Below are 15,983 nucleotides of genomic sequence, written 5' to 3'. Positions count from 1 at the left end.
ACCTCAGACAAGATACAGCAATTAATCTACAATTATTACTTGTTTACCGTAATAATGACACACATCAAAATTAAAGACAACACATATACATTTGACATTGTTTATGTGCTCTAAACCTGAAGCAGGCCATCATCGAAATTGAGGCAAAGTGGGTGAAGGCTGCAGCAGTAAAAACTGCGCTCCCTTCGTGGTGGCAGGGAGGAAGCCAGGGTGAGGGGAGTGGAGAGAGGGAGACATCCATTGAGACTGGGAGTATGTGCTGGTGCCATGCTTCAAGACATCCACCGCACTATTGAACTACCTTGGGTACTGGATGGCAACCACCCAAGCAACCACACAGTTGAACTCTCTAGATGGAGTCAAAAACTCTAGCAGCCACCTTTAAAATTTTTTGAAGAGTTCTGGATCTATCAGAATCAGAATGTATTGATTCTGATTGCCAAGTAAGTTTGCACACAATTTGATCTGGTATTATTGGTGCATAAACAAGAGCAATCTGAGATTCCTGACATCCGCCAATCCAGATCTGGATCACCTCCAAAACTCAGTGGAGTCTTTCATACCCTAATATGTATCTGTGGTGCAAATTTGGTGAGAATCCGTGAAGTAGTTTTGGCGTAATCCTTCAAAGTCTATATAAAGAATCCGGATCCAGATCTGGATCACCTCCAAAATTTAACGGGGGAGGGCGGCAGAGTAAGTGGGGGACTCTAGCATTGGTTATGAGCACACCAACCCCATGAGCACCCATTTGACAATAATAGGAACAAAGGAAAAACCATTAGAAACTGCGAGCAGATCAGATCTAATGGGGGACCATCTGCTTTGATCACTGTATCAAGACAGACTGCAAAAGACACAAAAAACTTAAACAAGCATATTAAACAGAGTAATTGCAGGCTAAATTACTTACTTCACAGCAACATTGTGCATTTTATGCAGTAGAAAAGATCAAATAAATGAATAGAGAACATTAATGATGTTATTTTTTTATTTTTTTCCAGGAATCAAAGCATTAAAGAAAATTAACTCTAATAACAAAAGACCAGATGCCAATAATAAAAAAGTACACTGCAATAATGCAAAAAAAAAAAAAAAAAATCCCAAATTAAAGAGCTGATCATGTGACATACGTAGGATAAATGCAGTATATTCCTCCATCTCACTATAATAAAGGTTTTCAAAGTTGTTTGCCTGCAATAGCAACCAGTAGATAATGTATAGGGGATTTTTTTCAGTCTTCCAGCCATTCTGTATAATGCAAAAAAAACATAGTAAGTATGTCTCTTTTGTGTTCCTGTATTAACATGATGTTGTAACATGGTGGCCCCCATAAGGGGGCCCGCTCCCTGGTAGATATGAAGGGCTCATTTTAAGGATATGAAGTCACACAGATTCTTTGTTGCAGATGATTTATACACTAACGGTTATATGTAATGAATGCTGCATTCCATATCTGCTGTTAAACATCCCTAATTTCCTGCAGACTGTAGCTTTAATTATCCCGAAGTATTTGTGTAATTCCCACAAATGATCCATGAGTCTCGTATGTTTGCGCTGCCCGTTACTTAAATTAAAGCGCTACCCTTGATAATCCTGACTGTTCAATATGTTTTATTCACACTAAGACCTGAGGCTTACAGTTGTGGTATTGCAACTGTTCTTTTTGAATAATTTTCCTGTCATACATTAATAATTGAGCATGTCCTTGCACAGCAATGCTGCAGAAAGACACACAGCACAGGACATCACAACGTAACATTATGTCTGTGATGGTGTTCCACTGAACACATTAATGGATGTAGAGAGTGAAGATGTAACACAGTGAACACAGGCTGCTAAAGACCCACATCAGATACAGAGGCGGGGCAGTGCCACTTCAAAAGTGTGCCGCCTTTTTAATCCATCTCTTGGTCCCTTGGCAGGCGGAGGCGGGGGGTTGGGGACGTGGGTGCTGGGGATGGGTTACGGACATCCGCGGGGTAGAGGATACTGAGCAGTTCACAGTTCACTCCGCCAGCACTTTGACAATTATCTCCTTGATGCAGAAGCCTTATTTTGTATTTTCTATTGAGGAAGTGGGCCTGAGTGCTGAAGCTACCAAGGAACGCCATAGCAAGAGACAGAGAGAGACAGAGAGAGGACGGGGTGACTCCGATGAGGATAATCCCAATTTCAAATGGATTTTAGCACTATCCACCCTCCACCCTCCTCCCGTCTGGCACAGATAACTCATCCCTCTCTTTCACCCCGTGGGTGCACAGATGCTCCTCCAAAGTCCATAATTAGCATGTGATCAGCTCGTGAGTCTGACAGTAAGGGACTTTGGTGTCTCTTGTACAGCAGTGAGCATTCATCTTGAACTGATGCAGCAGCACAAGTTGAAGTTTATTCATCAATCATTAGTTGGTAGATATGGGCCAGTTTCTATTTTCATGTTATACTACGGTTTGCAAATCCTGAGATGTCCACATCCGAGAGTATAAAGCTCCAAAAAAAGCAAATATAAAGTCATTCTTTGTGGTTCTGTGGGTGAAATTTGCCTAGCTAAGACATTCGCATCATTGCAGGAGTACAGTAATATATAAACAAAAAAGGAACGCTCATGCTGATGACAACAGCTTAGAGGATGAAAGCCACCTAATGCGCAAAATGTGCTTTTGAAGAATGATGGCAAAAGGAGGAAACCCCCCCCCCCCCAAAAAAAAGATATACAGTGGTCCCTCATTTATCGCAGGAGTTACATTCTAAAACTAGCCCGCAATAGGCGAAATCCGCGAAGTAGACAGCGTTATTTTTTACAATTATTCTAGATTTTTTAAGGCTGTAAAACCCCTCACTAAACACTTTATACACTTTTCTCAAACAGGCATTAACATTTCCTCACTTTTCTCTCGTGTGTAAACCTTAGTAGAAAAATAAGACCAACCTGTTTTCAGGCCCAAACATTTGTTTGAGAAATAAAAATAGAACGTTTTCCTATAAATAATTATGATGGCTTTTAGAACTAATGAATTTAATTTTAACTATCAATCTACAAGGTTGGACACATAAGAAATTATTAATAGTGACTGACCAGTATTTCACAGTTCCTCTGATCGCGCCTCTTTGTCCTGCTGTTGCGTCTTTTTCCACTGAGTGACACCTCGGTGTCTTTTTCCGAGTGAAGAACACAGTTATGGGTAGTTGTTGGCGCTCTTTTTTCTTCTGGGCAAGAAGATTCTTAGAAACAGACATGCTGAACACAATGCGCGTACTCTCCCTTTGCAGTGCCGCAACCGGCCTGCTTGATGAGGATGCAGAACACAATGTGCTGTAAAAAAAAACAACAAAACAACAAAAAAGCATGCACAATTAGACTAAAAAAAAAATCCGCAAAACTGCAAGTCCGGGAAAGGTGAACCCCATTATAGCGAGGGACCACTGTACACCTACAGGAACACCAGCCACAGCTCTTTGTTGAACTTAAAGTAACAAAGCCACCTGTGCACTGATCTCCTTGTACATCTGGAATTGCATCAGGAAGAGCATTGAGATGTGCCAAATCATCATGCAGATATATACTGGATCTGCTTTGGTGACCGGAAGCAGATAGGAGAAGCTGTAAGAACTTCTTCCTAGCTAGGGTGCTTCATCTAGTTAATGATGTCAGGAATTGAGTTTTGTCTGCTTGTATTTCTTGCCTTTGATGTGTTTTTTTCAGTTACTTTCTGTTTTGTTTATTCTCTTGTTGGAGTTTTTCCTCTTTGGGTCTGTCTGTCACTTTCTCTCTTGTCTGTCTCTGCTGGCTGTTGGTGGTGGGTGTTTCCCTCTCTCTGGTGTGTTCCACGCACACCTGCTCTCAATCTGCACCTCATCACCTGGGTGTATTTAAGCTCCTCATTTTGCTTCACTCCCTTGCCAGATTGATGTGCCTAGTGCCTTCTCTCCAGCTCTGTATCCTGTTATCTCATTCTGCCTGCTTCGTCTGTGTTTCGACCACGCCTTTGCCTGATGTTCCTAGTTTTGTTATTCCTATTGGACTGCCTGACTGTGTACCGGACCCTGTGTACTGTTTCAGTAAACTGCTTTTACATACAGAGCCAGTTGTCTGAGTCCTGCATTTGCGTCCTGCCTGAACCATCACCCAGACCTGATAAATGAGGCATTTAACTTGGCTAATTAATGTTTTGTAGAGTTGCCACAGCACATTGATTTGGTAAGATTGACCCCATGAATGCCATTTGTGATGGAGCTTCAGATAACACATGGAGATGTACATCAAAAGCAGTACATCACGTTTCTGCAGTGGGAAAGAAAAACATTTAGGGGTGAGGCATCACAGTGGTCCTGGCATCTCCTGTCCTGAAATATTGCCGGCACTGTTCACCCGGCTCTTGATTCAAACAATGGCAATCGTACGTTGAGCTTACTGAGTGAATGACAGCTGCTGTTACCCAGCAACAGCAACAAAATGCTGCAGAAAGCACATCGATATGAGCTGATTAGAGAAGATCATCCCTCACCACCACCACCCCACTCCAACCCTCACCCGCTCCTTATACCTCTACATTCCTGAACAGAAGCAGAAACTGATGCAAACGTGGAATCACGGGTGGTTAATCTCATTTACACGGTTCATTTCACACTAACCACAATATATAATATGTTTAGAGATGAAAAAAAAAAAAAATAGTGGCTGCAAAAGGTGCCGTACTCTTGTGGCTGTGAGCAACACAAATCCAGAAGTGCTGCTTTTGATGCAACCCCAAGGTTTGACCCCACGAATCTAAGAAGAAAAAATAAGCCTTCCTCCTTCAGCGATCAATAGAGAACGTCTCCGTGGTGTGAAAATCTTGGAGTGCATCAGCCTGTGGGCGCTTCTGCCAAATAAAGGCTCACTGGCGTCGGCGGGCTGCAGTCAGACAGCTGAGCCTGTGGTTAGAGTCTGTGCTCCCAGGCTGCAATCAGCTGAGCTCACATGATGTTCACTGTGTGACCTTCCTTACAAGATCACCCCAACACACACACACACACATGCATGTTCATCTGCTTTCTGATTTTTTTTTTTTTTCACCCTTCAATTTCACATGTTCCAGCCTGCCTGCTGGATTTTAAAACAGGGCTCAAAACTCCCTTCACAAAATGTCATCTATAAAAGTCAGATAAGTACTATAGTCCTCGTGGTGATGTCTAATTTCACTCTGAGAAATACTGGATGACTTCCAGCCACAATAGAGGGCTCTACCACCACAGCAGGATGGCACAGAAAGCATCACGAAGTGCTTCCTCTAGCTCTGTTAACACTGGTTTTACAGTAAAATGTGTCTTGGGCAACAGAGACACCTGTCAGATGACACGTGTGTCTCTCGTGCATTTCCAAGGGATCCAGATAACCACTTGTGTTCAAACATTGTTACTGACTATGGGTCTATCCAATTTTAATGTTCAATTTATTTTCATTTATATAGCACAAAATCACAACAAAGTTGCCTCAAGGCGCTTCACACAAGTCAGGTCTAACCTTACCAACCCCTAGAGCAAGACCACAGGCGACAGTGGTAAGAAAAAAACTCCCTCTGATGATTTGAGGAAGAAACCTCAAGCAGACCAGACTCAAAGGGGCGACCCTCTGCTTGGGCCATGCTACTGACAATTTACAAAAAAATTCACAAAACGAACATGAGGATACGAGGAGTTAAGTTTAGGTGTATCTTCAAAAGTTTGTATAATATTGGTGTTTCGTCCACATGGAACCGACATGTTAGGAGCCCAAAAACACTACTTTTGGAAAATGGGTCCTAGAGTGGAAAAATCTCAAAGCTCCACCTTTGCGTTATTGTGTGTACAACAAATGTGCTACTTTGGTGAAATGCTGTAAACATCGGTGCAGAAGCAGTATGATGCCCCCAACCTAATATGTTTCAAGAATTAATTCATGTTCAGGCAACAGTGGAGATTGGAATGTAGCCACCACTTGCTAAAAAGACAGCATTTTTCTTGTGCATTCTTGCTGGAGATGCAACAGGACGAATTTGTGTTTACGCTACCAAAGATATGTAGCTTTATGTGTCCAAGAAAACCTTGACTAGTGGTGAGAGTGATCAGAACACATGGTTTTTGGCACTTAATCATTCAAGAACAAAATACAAACAGGGCCTCTGTCACCATGGTAAATACCTTGAGTAATTCATCTCGTAAGTCATATCCTGGAAGTTCTAACCTTTGTTCTAAGATCTCATAGATGTAGACTGACCAAGTCGATGAGCTGAAGTCCTGAGGTTCCTGGAGCTTTCCTTGTCACTCACGCTCAGTAGTTAAACTGATGGAGCTGGAAGAGCTTAGGAGCCTTACAGTAACCACCAAGAGAGTGTGAGACGGGAGCAGCATTGTGGTGTCACCTACTTCAACTGCACTGTGGCCCGTGCCATTTTGAAGGACTGGTTCCAAATATCATGTTTGACCAGGATCTTTCTAGCTGCATCATGGTAAAATAAAAAATATGGAAGGAGATGTTATGTGACATACACACTTTGTATGTTCTGATGTTTCTTCTAAGTAAAAATAAAAGAATAAAATAAAATAGAGTTAAATAAAAGAATTTAAACTCCAATATCAGAAAGTCGGACTATGCATCAGCTTCAGCACCTGCAGAAAAATGTATCTGGGCCTTGAACACTGGATGAGAATCCAAATGCGGGAGCGGCCTCTTTGCAAAATGTTTGATAATAGAGACTTTTGCACAGTTGTGTTTAGCCATTTGTGTGAACTAAGCAAACTGTGGCTTTCTGGTTTTGTGCAGATTACAGGGAGAAAAGCTACACTGTACTTTACCATTGTTCCTTCGCTCTTGCCCCGTGCGACTTCCCTCTGCAGGCGAGCCAGGGCCAGCTTTTCCCTACAAACACAGGGAGGACAGAAAAGGAGAGAGCGATCATTTTTTTTGTTGTTGTTCCTTTGGGTCTGAGAACCAGTCCGGACAAAAAAAAAAAAAAAAATACTCGTGACCTGAAGTAAAACTTGTATTTGTCATGCTTGAATTTGCCCATTTCATGCCAGATGAACAAGTATCACCTTTTTTTTCCTCAAAGAAATTATGTTCGTGTCAAGAAAGAAAGGAAGACGTCTGATTCTGGCCTTGAGGCTGATTGAGCAACTGCTTATTCCCAGATACTGCAGCATGAAGCAAGTGAGAATCTATAACTCCAACTGGACTCCGGATTGGATGTCAGTCAGTCAGTCACAGGTTACTTCCCCAGCCAATGGTTGGTATCCATTTGCAGCCAAGTGGACTGGGCCAATGCAGATTCAGTGTCTTGTCCAGGGACAAAGACTGGTTGATGCAGTATAGGCCTGTAATGGAACCCCACAGTATACAGTGGTAGTCCTACTTCTATCCATAGGCAGTGCAAGGACAGACTGATATAATATTTACTTATTTATTCTTGAGTTGTGCAGTGTCCCCAAAGAAACATACTCCAGTGAACCAGTAACCAGTATGTACTGGATTCAAGGATGTTTATCCAACCTCTACCAGCTGATTTTAAAGTTTTGATTTGAACAGCTCTAAACCAGTGGAAAGTGTTTCAACTACATTTAAACACGAGGTGATGGTTGAGTGGTTAAGCATTGAGCTTGAGACCAGAGGATCCTCGATTCAAACCCCAGCCTGACTGGAAAATCAAGGATTAAGGCCCTTGGGCAAGGTCCTTAATCCCCATGTTGCCCATGGTGTGCAGCAAGTGCCTTGTAAAGTGGTATATAAATGCTGTCCATTTACAAACTAAAGAAACTGTTTTTGAATGACTGTCAAATGAGGTTTAGGCCTCAGCCTGTGAAGTCAAGAAACTCCTAGGAACTGATTTTGGAGTCATAAGGTTGCTTGGCAGTGTTTGTGAAGTTGTTATCTTTGCAGGACAATGAAAGTCCAAGTCTTTTGGGGTCCTGGTGCTTCCTTTTGTGCCGTATGCACTCAAAAAACTGATGTATTCGATGAACTCAATTCAGTTATGAGCAGGAATGCCATCTACTAAATATATGTAGCCCCAACCCAAATAAAGCACATCCATGCAAGATAATTTAATTTAATTTAGTTGGGACTACATATATTTATTAGATGGAAATCCTGCCCATAATTGAATTGGGTTCATCCAATGAGTCATTTGTTAGTGTGACACTCAAAAAACTGATTCATTGGACTGGATTTCCAGCTAATAAATATATGTAGTCCCAACTAAATTAAATTGTATTGTCTTGCATGAGTGTGCTTTATTTGAGTTGGGGCTACATATATTTATTAGATAGAAATCCTGCCCATAATTGAACTGAGTTCATCCAATGAGTCATTTGTTAGTGTGACATTCAAAAACTGATTCATTGGACTGGATTTCCAGCTAATAAATATATGTAGTCCCAACTAAATTAAATTGCATTGTCTTGCATGAATGTGCTTTATTTGAATTGGGGCTACATATATTTATTAAATGGAAATTTTGCACATAATTCAAATGAGTTCATTCAATGAGCCATTTTTGAGTGTGGTTGTGAGACTTGAACATTTATTGTTTTTGAATGACCGTCAAATGAGGTTTAGGCCTCAGCCTGTGAAGTCAAGAAACTCCTAGGAACTGATTTTGGAGTCATGAGGTTGTTGGGCAGAGGTGTTTGTGAAGTTGTTATCTTTGCAGGACAATGAAGGTCCAAGTCTTTTGGGGTCCTGGTTCTTCCTTTTGTGCTGTATGCACTCAAAAAACTGATGTATTCGATGAACTCAATTCAATTATGAGCAGGATTGCCATCTACTAAATATATGTAGCCCCAACCCAAATAAAGCACATCCATGCAAGATAATTTAATTTAATTTAGTTGGGACTACATATATTTATTAGATGGAAATCCTTCCCATAATTGAATTGAGTTCATCCAATGAGTCATTTGTTAGTGTGACACTCAAAAAACTGATTCACTGGACTGGATTTCCAGCTAATAAATATATGTAGTCTCAACTAAATTAAATTGCATTGTCTTGCATGAATGTGCTTTATTTGAGTTGGGGCTACATATATTTATTAAATGGAAATTTTGCCCATAATTGAATTGAGTTCATCCAATGAGTCATTTGTTAGTGTGACACTCAAAAAACTGTTTCATTGGACTGGATTTCCAGCTAATAAATATATGTAGTCTCAACTAAATTAAATTGCACTGTCTTGCATGAATGTGCTTTATTTGAGTTGGGGCTACATATATTTATTAAATGGAAATTTTGCCCATAATTGAATTGAGCTCATCCAATGAGTCATTTGTTAGTGTGACATTCAAAAACTGATTCATTGGACTGGATTTCCACCTAATAAATATATGTCGTCCCAACTAAATTAAATTGCATTGTCTTGCATGAATGTGCTTTATTTGAATTGGGGCTACATATATTTATTAAATGGAAATTTTGCACATAATTCAAATGAGTTCATTCAATGAGCCATTTTTGAGTGTGGATGTGAGACTTGAACATTCATTGTTTTTTAATGACCGTCAAATGAGGTTTAGGCCTCAGCCTGTGAAGTCAACAAACTCCTAGGAACTGATTTTGGAGTCATGAGGTTGTTGGGCAAAGGTGTTTGTGAAGTTGTTATCTTTGCAGGACAACGAAGGTCCAAGTCTTTTGGGGTCCTGGTGCTTCCTTTTGTGCTGTATGCACTCAAAAAACTGATGTATTCGATGAACTCAATTCAATTATGAGCAGGATTGCCATCTACTAAATATATGTAGCCCCAACCCAAATAAAGCACATCCATGCAATATAATTTAATTTAATTTAGTTGGGACTACATATATTTATTAGATGGAAATCCTGCCCATAATTGAATTGGGTTCATCCAATGAGTCATTTGTTAGTGTGACACTCAAAAAACTGATTCATTGGACTGGATTTCCAGCTAATAAATATATGTAGTCCCAACTAAATTAAATTGCATTGTCTTGCATGAATGTGCTTTATTTGAGTTGGGGCTACATATATTTATTAGATAGAAATCCTGCCCATAATTGAACTGAGTTCATCCAATGAGTCATTTGTTAGTGTGACACTCAAAAACTGATTCATTGGACTGGATTTCCAGCTAATAAATATATGTAGTCCCAACTAAATTAAATTGCATTGTCTTGCATGAATGTGCTTTATTTGAATTGGGGCTACATATATTTATTAAATGGAAATTTTGCACATAATTCAAATGAGTTCATTCAATGAGCCATTTTTAAATCACTGTTTCCCCCCTACATTGTTCTTACAATAAAAATACAATTTAAAAAAAATCTTACAGTTAATGCCAGCAACTCACACACCAGGAGACGGACGCGTCCACAAAGACCACAGAACACTTACAGTTCTGTCCAGATAAAAATAGCTCAGAGGAAGCAAAAAGCAGGGCATCCTCAAGCCAGACGCACCAGTCTGTTCTCACTCCCACTCTCACTGTGTCTTACACACAAACACACAAACGTGCACGCTTCCAAACAAAAAAAAAAAAAAAATCCAGTTCCCACGTGAGGGCATTCCAGACTTTAATGGGCTAAATCTTGGCAGCCTCGCACTGATAATAAAGAACACTGTTTTACAGCTTCTCACGAGGCATCGCCACTGAAACGCCGCCTCGGGATGAAATCCGCATCTGACAGGAGGCGAGACGCCTTTTTGAAATCATGCCACCTCGCAAATGTACAACAGCTATGTTTGAAGAAGACAAGAACTGATGTTACACAAAGAGGCATTTCAACCGTGTCACGTTGTCCAAATAACACCGATATACAAATATGTGCTGCACTCATAAAATCCATTCATTTAATGTATTAATTAACAAATTATGGGTACACATTGAAATGTTTCAAACACAATTGTCTTGGACTTGCGAACTTAATCTGAAGTTTGTGCACACCACCATCAGTACCGAACAGTTCTGGATTCCAATCAAATTACATTTTTTCCACAAAGCTGATTGGTTAATCATGTGAGATTTCAGACCATAAAATATCACGTAAATGGTGGCAAAATATTAAAACCGTTTCACATTTAATGTGTTACTCTGTGCCCTGTCCGCGCGCGTTGCTATGCAGATGTCAATAATGGCGCTGTCAGCTGAGGCTGAGAGGTTGCCAACTGCCATTAAACAAGAAGAAGAAGAAAGAACAACTGGTGGAGCAACGACACCGAAATTGATTAATTTAAGGTACCAAACGGAAGTAGTGATGTGGATTCTGATCACAGAATTTTGAGTTTGGCATGAAGATGCTGTTGCCACGCCGCCACGTAAGCTTTGACGAGCCGACCACACCCTTTGTCTGCATAACATTTTTACCAAACTATATTATTATGTGGATTAAAATGTAGCCTTCAGTGGTGGACACGGATCCATGCAAACGTTGGAATTGGATTAGAATGGGAATAACCTCCTTGGGTGTGATGATTTTCAGATATTAATGCTGGATTACGGTTGTAAATAGGCGTTTTACCGGCTCCTCTAACGCATCGTTGGTAAAATTCAATTTGCGACCATAAAATCCAGCATTAATGTTCGCAAATCATCAGACACAAGTAGGTTATTCCCTAAATTATTGGCTGTTTGTAAATAAGCCTATATTTTTTCTCTCTCTTTCTTCTGTTCTGTGTCAAATGTATGACGGATATCATGTACCTTGTTATTTTCCTATCTTGTCTTTTGGTCCAAAATGTTTCCACCTATCAAACAACTCCACTATCTCTTCTCAAAAATGCATCCCTGATACAAAGAAGCTTAATCCATTGTTCCATAAACCACAGTGTATACAAGGACATATTTAGCAGCAGAAGCACTGAGAGATGAAGGATTGGATTAGTTCCTGTTTTGATTTTTCCACTTGAGTAACTGAAAGAGGTGCGGTCGGTTGTCCACAGGGTGGAGTCTACTTCTGGGCGGACCCAGAGCCATCTCTGTCCTGCTGCTGTTGGCTTCCTGTTCTGAGAAGAAACACCAGTCTAATTTTAAGTAAAATGTCAAATTATGTGGATCTATTTAGGTGTCATATAAAACAAACAAGAGCGGTTTGAGACTTTCTGACTTCTGTCAAGGGTTGATGAGGAATCAAAATAAAGGATATGTGATTCAAATCATGACCCGGTCTTTACCTGGATCCGGATTCCACAACATAATGCATTAATTGCATGGTGATCCAGAATAGTCCAACTGATCAAGATGCTGCAAGATGATATTTAATTCACAAGCTGAAACAAAATAGAGTCTTTCTGATCTTGGTTTTACATTGTGATGTCATATCCGTGAAGTAGTTTTGACGTAATCCTTAAAAATCCTGATCCAGAATCTGGATCATGATCACCTTAAAAATTTCATGGAGTCTTCCAAGGCCTAACACCAATGTGTGATGAAAATCCATGAAGTAGTTTTGACGTAATCCTCAAAATCCCACAAAGTGAAGTTTCTGTGTAGGCTCTCAGTTGTCCAGGTGGTTTCCATAATAGAGAAGCTTAAATCTTCCACTGGACTGGGTTGCTTGACGTGAAGCAAGCAACCCAGTCCAGTCAAAGATTGAAGCTTCTCTACTACACTAAGTGAAGCGTACAAATTGAAATCCTGATCCAGAATGCTGATCCAGATCACCTCCAAAATTCAATGGTGTCTTCCATGGCCTAATATCTATCTGTGGTGCAAATTTGGTAAGATTCAGTGAAGTAGTTTTGACGTAATCCTTAAAAGTCTATATAACATGAAATCCTGATCCATAATCCAGATCCAGATCACCACCAAAATTCAGTGGTGTCTTCCATAGACTAAAATCTATCTGTGGTAAAACTTTGGGCAAAATCTGTGTAGTAGCATTGACGTAATCCTGCTAAAAGTCAAACAAACAAATACATAAATAAACGCCAATGTTTTTATTACGCCCTTGGCGGACATAATAATGAATAAAGAAGTGAAGCCTAATTGAACATTCCATCTTTCAACTCACAAATGCTAATCATCTTGTAACCCACCAAATTAAAACCCAAACCCCAAAGCATTGTTTCCCAATGCTGCTTCATGTGACCTACCGGACTCCACAAAATGACCCAAAACAGGTGCATTACATTGTCCAGCCAGCTGTTGATTCACTCAACACACCTGACTGAGCTAATCTGTTATAAGAAAATGTGTAGTACTTTGGGTACCATGGATCAGGATTGGGGAACACTGGTGAACTTGCTGAGTTTGGTGAATTTAGCACCAAATCTATCATAAGAGCAACTCTGTTTTGCCTCAGTAATATCCCGTGGATGGTTAGTGGATGCTGGATAAATTGTAGAAAATTAAGAACAGCTGTGGTTAAACACTGGACACGCTATGTGCTTGTTGCTATGCCCCATTGAACTAACAAGCTCACATCGGCTGGGAGAAACACGATGCTCTCTTTGTGAGCAAATACCAGATGAAATATACAAGAGAACAGAACACTAAAACTGAAATTAAAAAATAGATAGGAGTGGCTGGGGACAGTGCAAAAAAATGTTTTGTCAGTTCTTCATTGATTAATGGCAAACTCGAAACACTATTACAGCATATTATGAAACTGGTTTTGAACAGCGTTACAGCATCTGTAACAAAAGAAAGACGTCACCATATTGGACCACAACATGTCACCAACCTTTTCTAAATAAATGCTTCAAAATGTTGCAGTTGATTTGGTGTAAAAACATTAAAACACAAGTGAATGAACTGAGGTCGCACAAGATTTGAGTTTCACATTTCAGTGCTAATGTCAGTGCAGAATGAAATGCTTATGTAGTGTCAAATCATAATGAAATCAAATGACGTATCTAAAGAGTTATGAGCAAGCACCTTAGTGGCAATGGCAACAAAAAAACCTTTCAGCAGGAAGAAATCTGAAGCAGACCAGCCTCAGTGAGGGTGCCATCTGCTCTGGCCATATTATCAAGACAAAGTACAGTATAAATTGTGTTTTTTCAGTAGGTTTTTTTTTTACTACCGAAAATTCACAAGTTTGTTGTTAATAATAGTAATTATGACTATTTATATAGAACTTTCCCAAGAATCAAGGCACTACACAAAACAAACTCCAATAATAAAAGAATGAACATCAGTAATAAAAAATACACTACAAAAATGCACAAAAATCCCAAATTAAAGAGCTCATAACACAGAAAAAGGTGTGACTTACAGTATAGTCCGGTGTGACTTATACTCCAGAAAATACGGTACAAGAAAAGATGAAAAAAATGGCTGAAAAATGCATATACAACAAATTCATAATGCAATGGTCATAAGATGAAACACACTGAAAAAAATGATACTTTGGATCAACTTAAAAAAATTGTTGTAATTTGTTACAGCTATTTTTTTTTTAGTTTTTTTTAGTTTTTCAAAATGTATATTTCTGATTTGGTAAAGTGATTCCAGCAGATTTAAACTGGAAACCACAATTTTCCATTAGACCAATGTAAATAAGTACTTTGAATAAAGTGCACTGATGTTTCTTTCTTTTTTTTCAGTGCACATAAAGCCCATTTATGTAATGGAATCAATACTTTAAATTGATATAACTCTTGTATAATTTGTTTCATTTCATTTCATCATGCTTGGTTGCAATCTAATCTGACCACTTTTTTAGTAACGAGTAATCTAACGCGTTAATCTTTCCAAATCAGTAATCAGATTAAAGTTACTTCTCCAAGTTACTATTATTTTTGCATTGTGGGTCGACAGCAGCATGAAACTTGGACCGTGGGCAGGGGGTCGGGGTTCGACTGAACTGCCCACTTTAAGCGAGCTGTGAGCTTTTCATCCGCGTTTTTTTTGCAGCAGCTACAACTCGTGCTTTTTTTTCTCCTTTATTTAGAATTCTGAGCTGAGCCGCTCCGTATCTGCTGCTAAAAACAGCTGATCCTCCGTGACGTGTCAACAACTAACACTATTTTCCACTCAAATGCACCTAAACTCTCTTTCTGAGGACCACATGATGTGAAAACACAATAAAACTTTCTGACCTGTAAATCTGGTCCTGTTTTCTGCATAAATAAATAAATGTTATCCATTCTTTGTGCTCAAACGCCAAAGCAGGGGTGAATCCAGATGGAATGGGGGCGTGGGGCAAGGATGTGCCCCCCCACAACACCCCTAGATTAAAGGTCCAGTTTTGAAGCCGTTTTTTTTTTTTTTTTTTTACTACAACTAGTAATGCTACTTAAAATAATAATAATTTCGACAAGTAAAATGTTTAGAGATAATTTAAATGTTAGAATGAATTTTATAATTACATTTATAAACAATGTAGGTTAGAAACTGCAAGTTTTACTATTGCAGTGCTGTCAATAGTTAAATATGAGGTCAAGAAAGAGGTCTTTATTTTACTTTTTATAAAACAAATATTTATTTTCATTGAAGTCAAGAAAGGGTGACTAAAGTGAGTTTTGGCAAGACAGGTATTGTCATTTTGAGGTGGCAGAGGGTTGTCGGCAGCTGGGGAAAGTAACTAAAAAAGTAACTAGTAATCTAACTTAGTTACTTTTACAATTGAGTAATCAGTAAAGTAACTAAGTTACTTTTTCAAGGAGTAATCAGTAATTGGATTACTTTTTCAAAGTAACTGTGGCAACACTGCCTGGTTTATAGTTTTCTGTTTTATCAATGTGCAACTTGTTTTGAGACATTGTGGACGGCTGAGAAGGCCATTTCCTGGACAGCTCTTATAAACAGTTCTGATATCTGGACTTACTGTGGTAGAAATTGCATAAAGGTGAAGTCCAGATTGAAAAGATGTTCCTACTGGATTGGCCCATGGGGGATTCTCCTTTGGCTGACCTGGTAGAGTGTTGGCACCGCTGGACTGATAGTATTGCACACCGGGCATTTGCCTGCTGGCCTGATGTCCTAGTGGCCTGCGGATTTTTTTTTTTTTTTTTTTTTACGAAGTAAAGCGAGCTGTGAGCTTTTCATCTGCGTTTTTTTTTTTTTTTG

At 39.5% G+C, this 15,983-nt stretch overlaps 1 protein-coding gene across 5 annotated transcripts in view; it reads right to left on the bottom strand.

The window, feature by feature from the left end:
• LOC117517618 (nck-associated protein 5-like) overlaps nt 1-15,983 on the bottom strand; it is a 372,045-nt gene that overhangs the window by 171,256 nt on the left and 184,806 nt on the right. For all 5 annotated transcript variants that reach the window (XM_034178739.1, XM_034178714.1, XM_034178721.1 and 2 more), the window contains one exon: nt 6,814-6,877. In XM_034178739.1, coding sequence (XP_034034630.1) covers nt 6,814-6,877 — 64 coding nt within the window. The remainder of the gene's footprint in view (nt 1-6,813; nt 6,878-15,983) is intronic.

Source organism: Thalassophryne amazonica, chromosome 1 (assembly GCF_902500255.1).
Source record: "Thalassophryne amazonica chromosome 1, fThaAma1.1, whole genome shotgun sequence".
NCBI lineage: Eukaryota > Metazoa > Chordata > Actinopteri > Batrachoidiformes > Batrachoididae > Thalassophryne > Thalassophryne amazonica.
The sequence above is the reverse complement of the archived record's forward strand: the minus strand, read 5'-3'. Positions and strand labels throughout refer to the sequence as shown.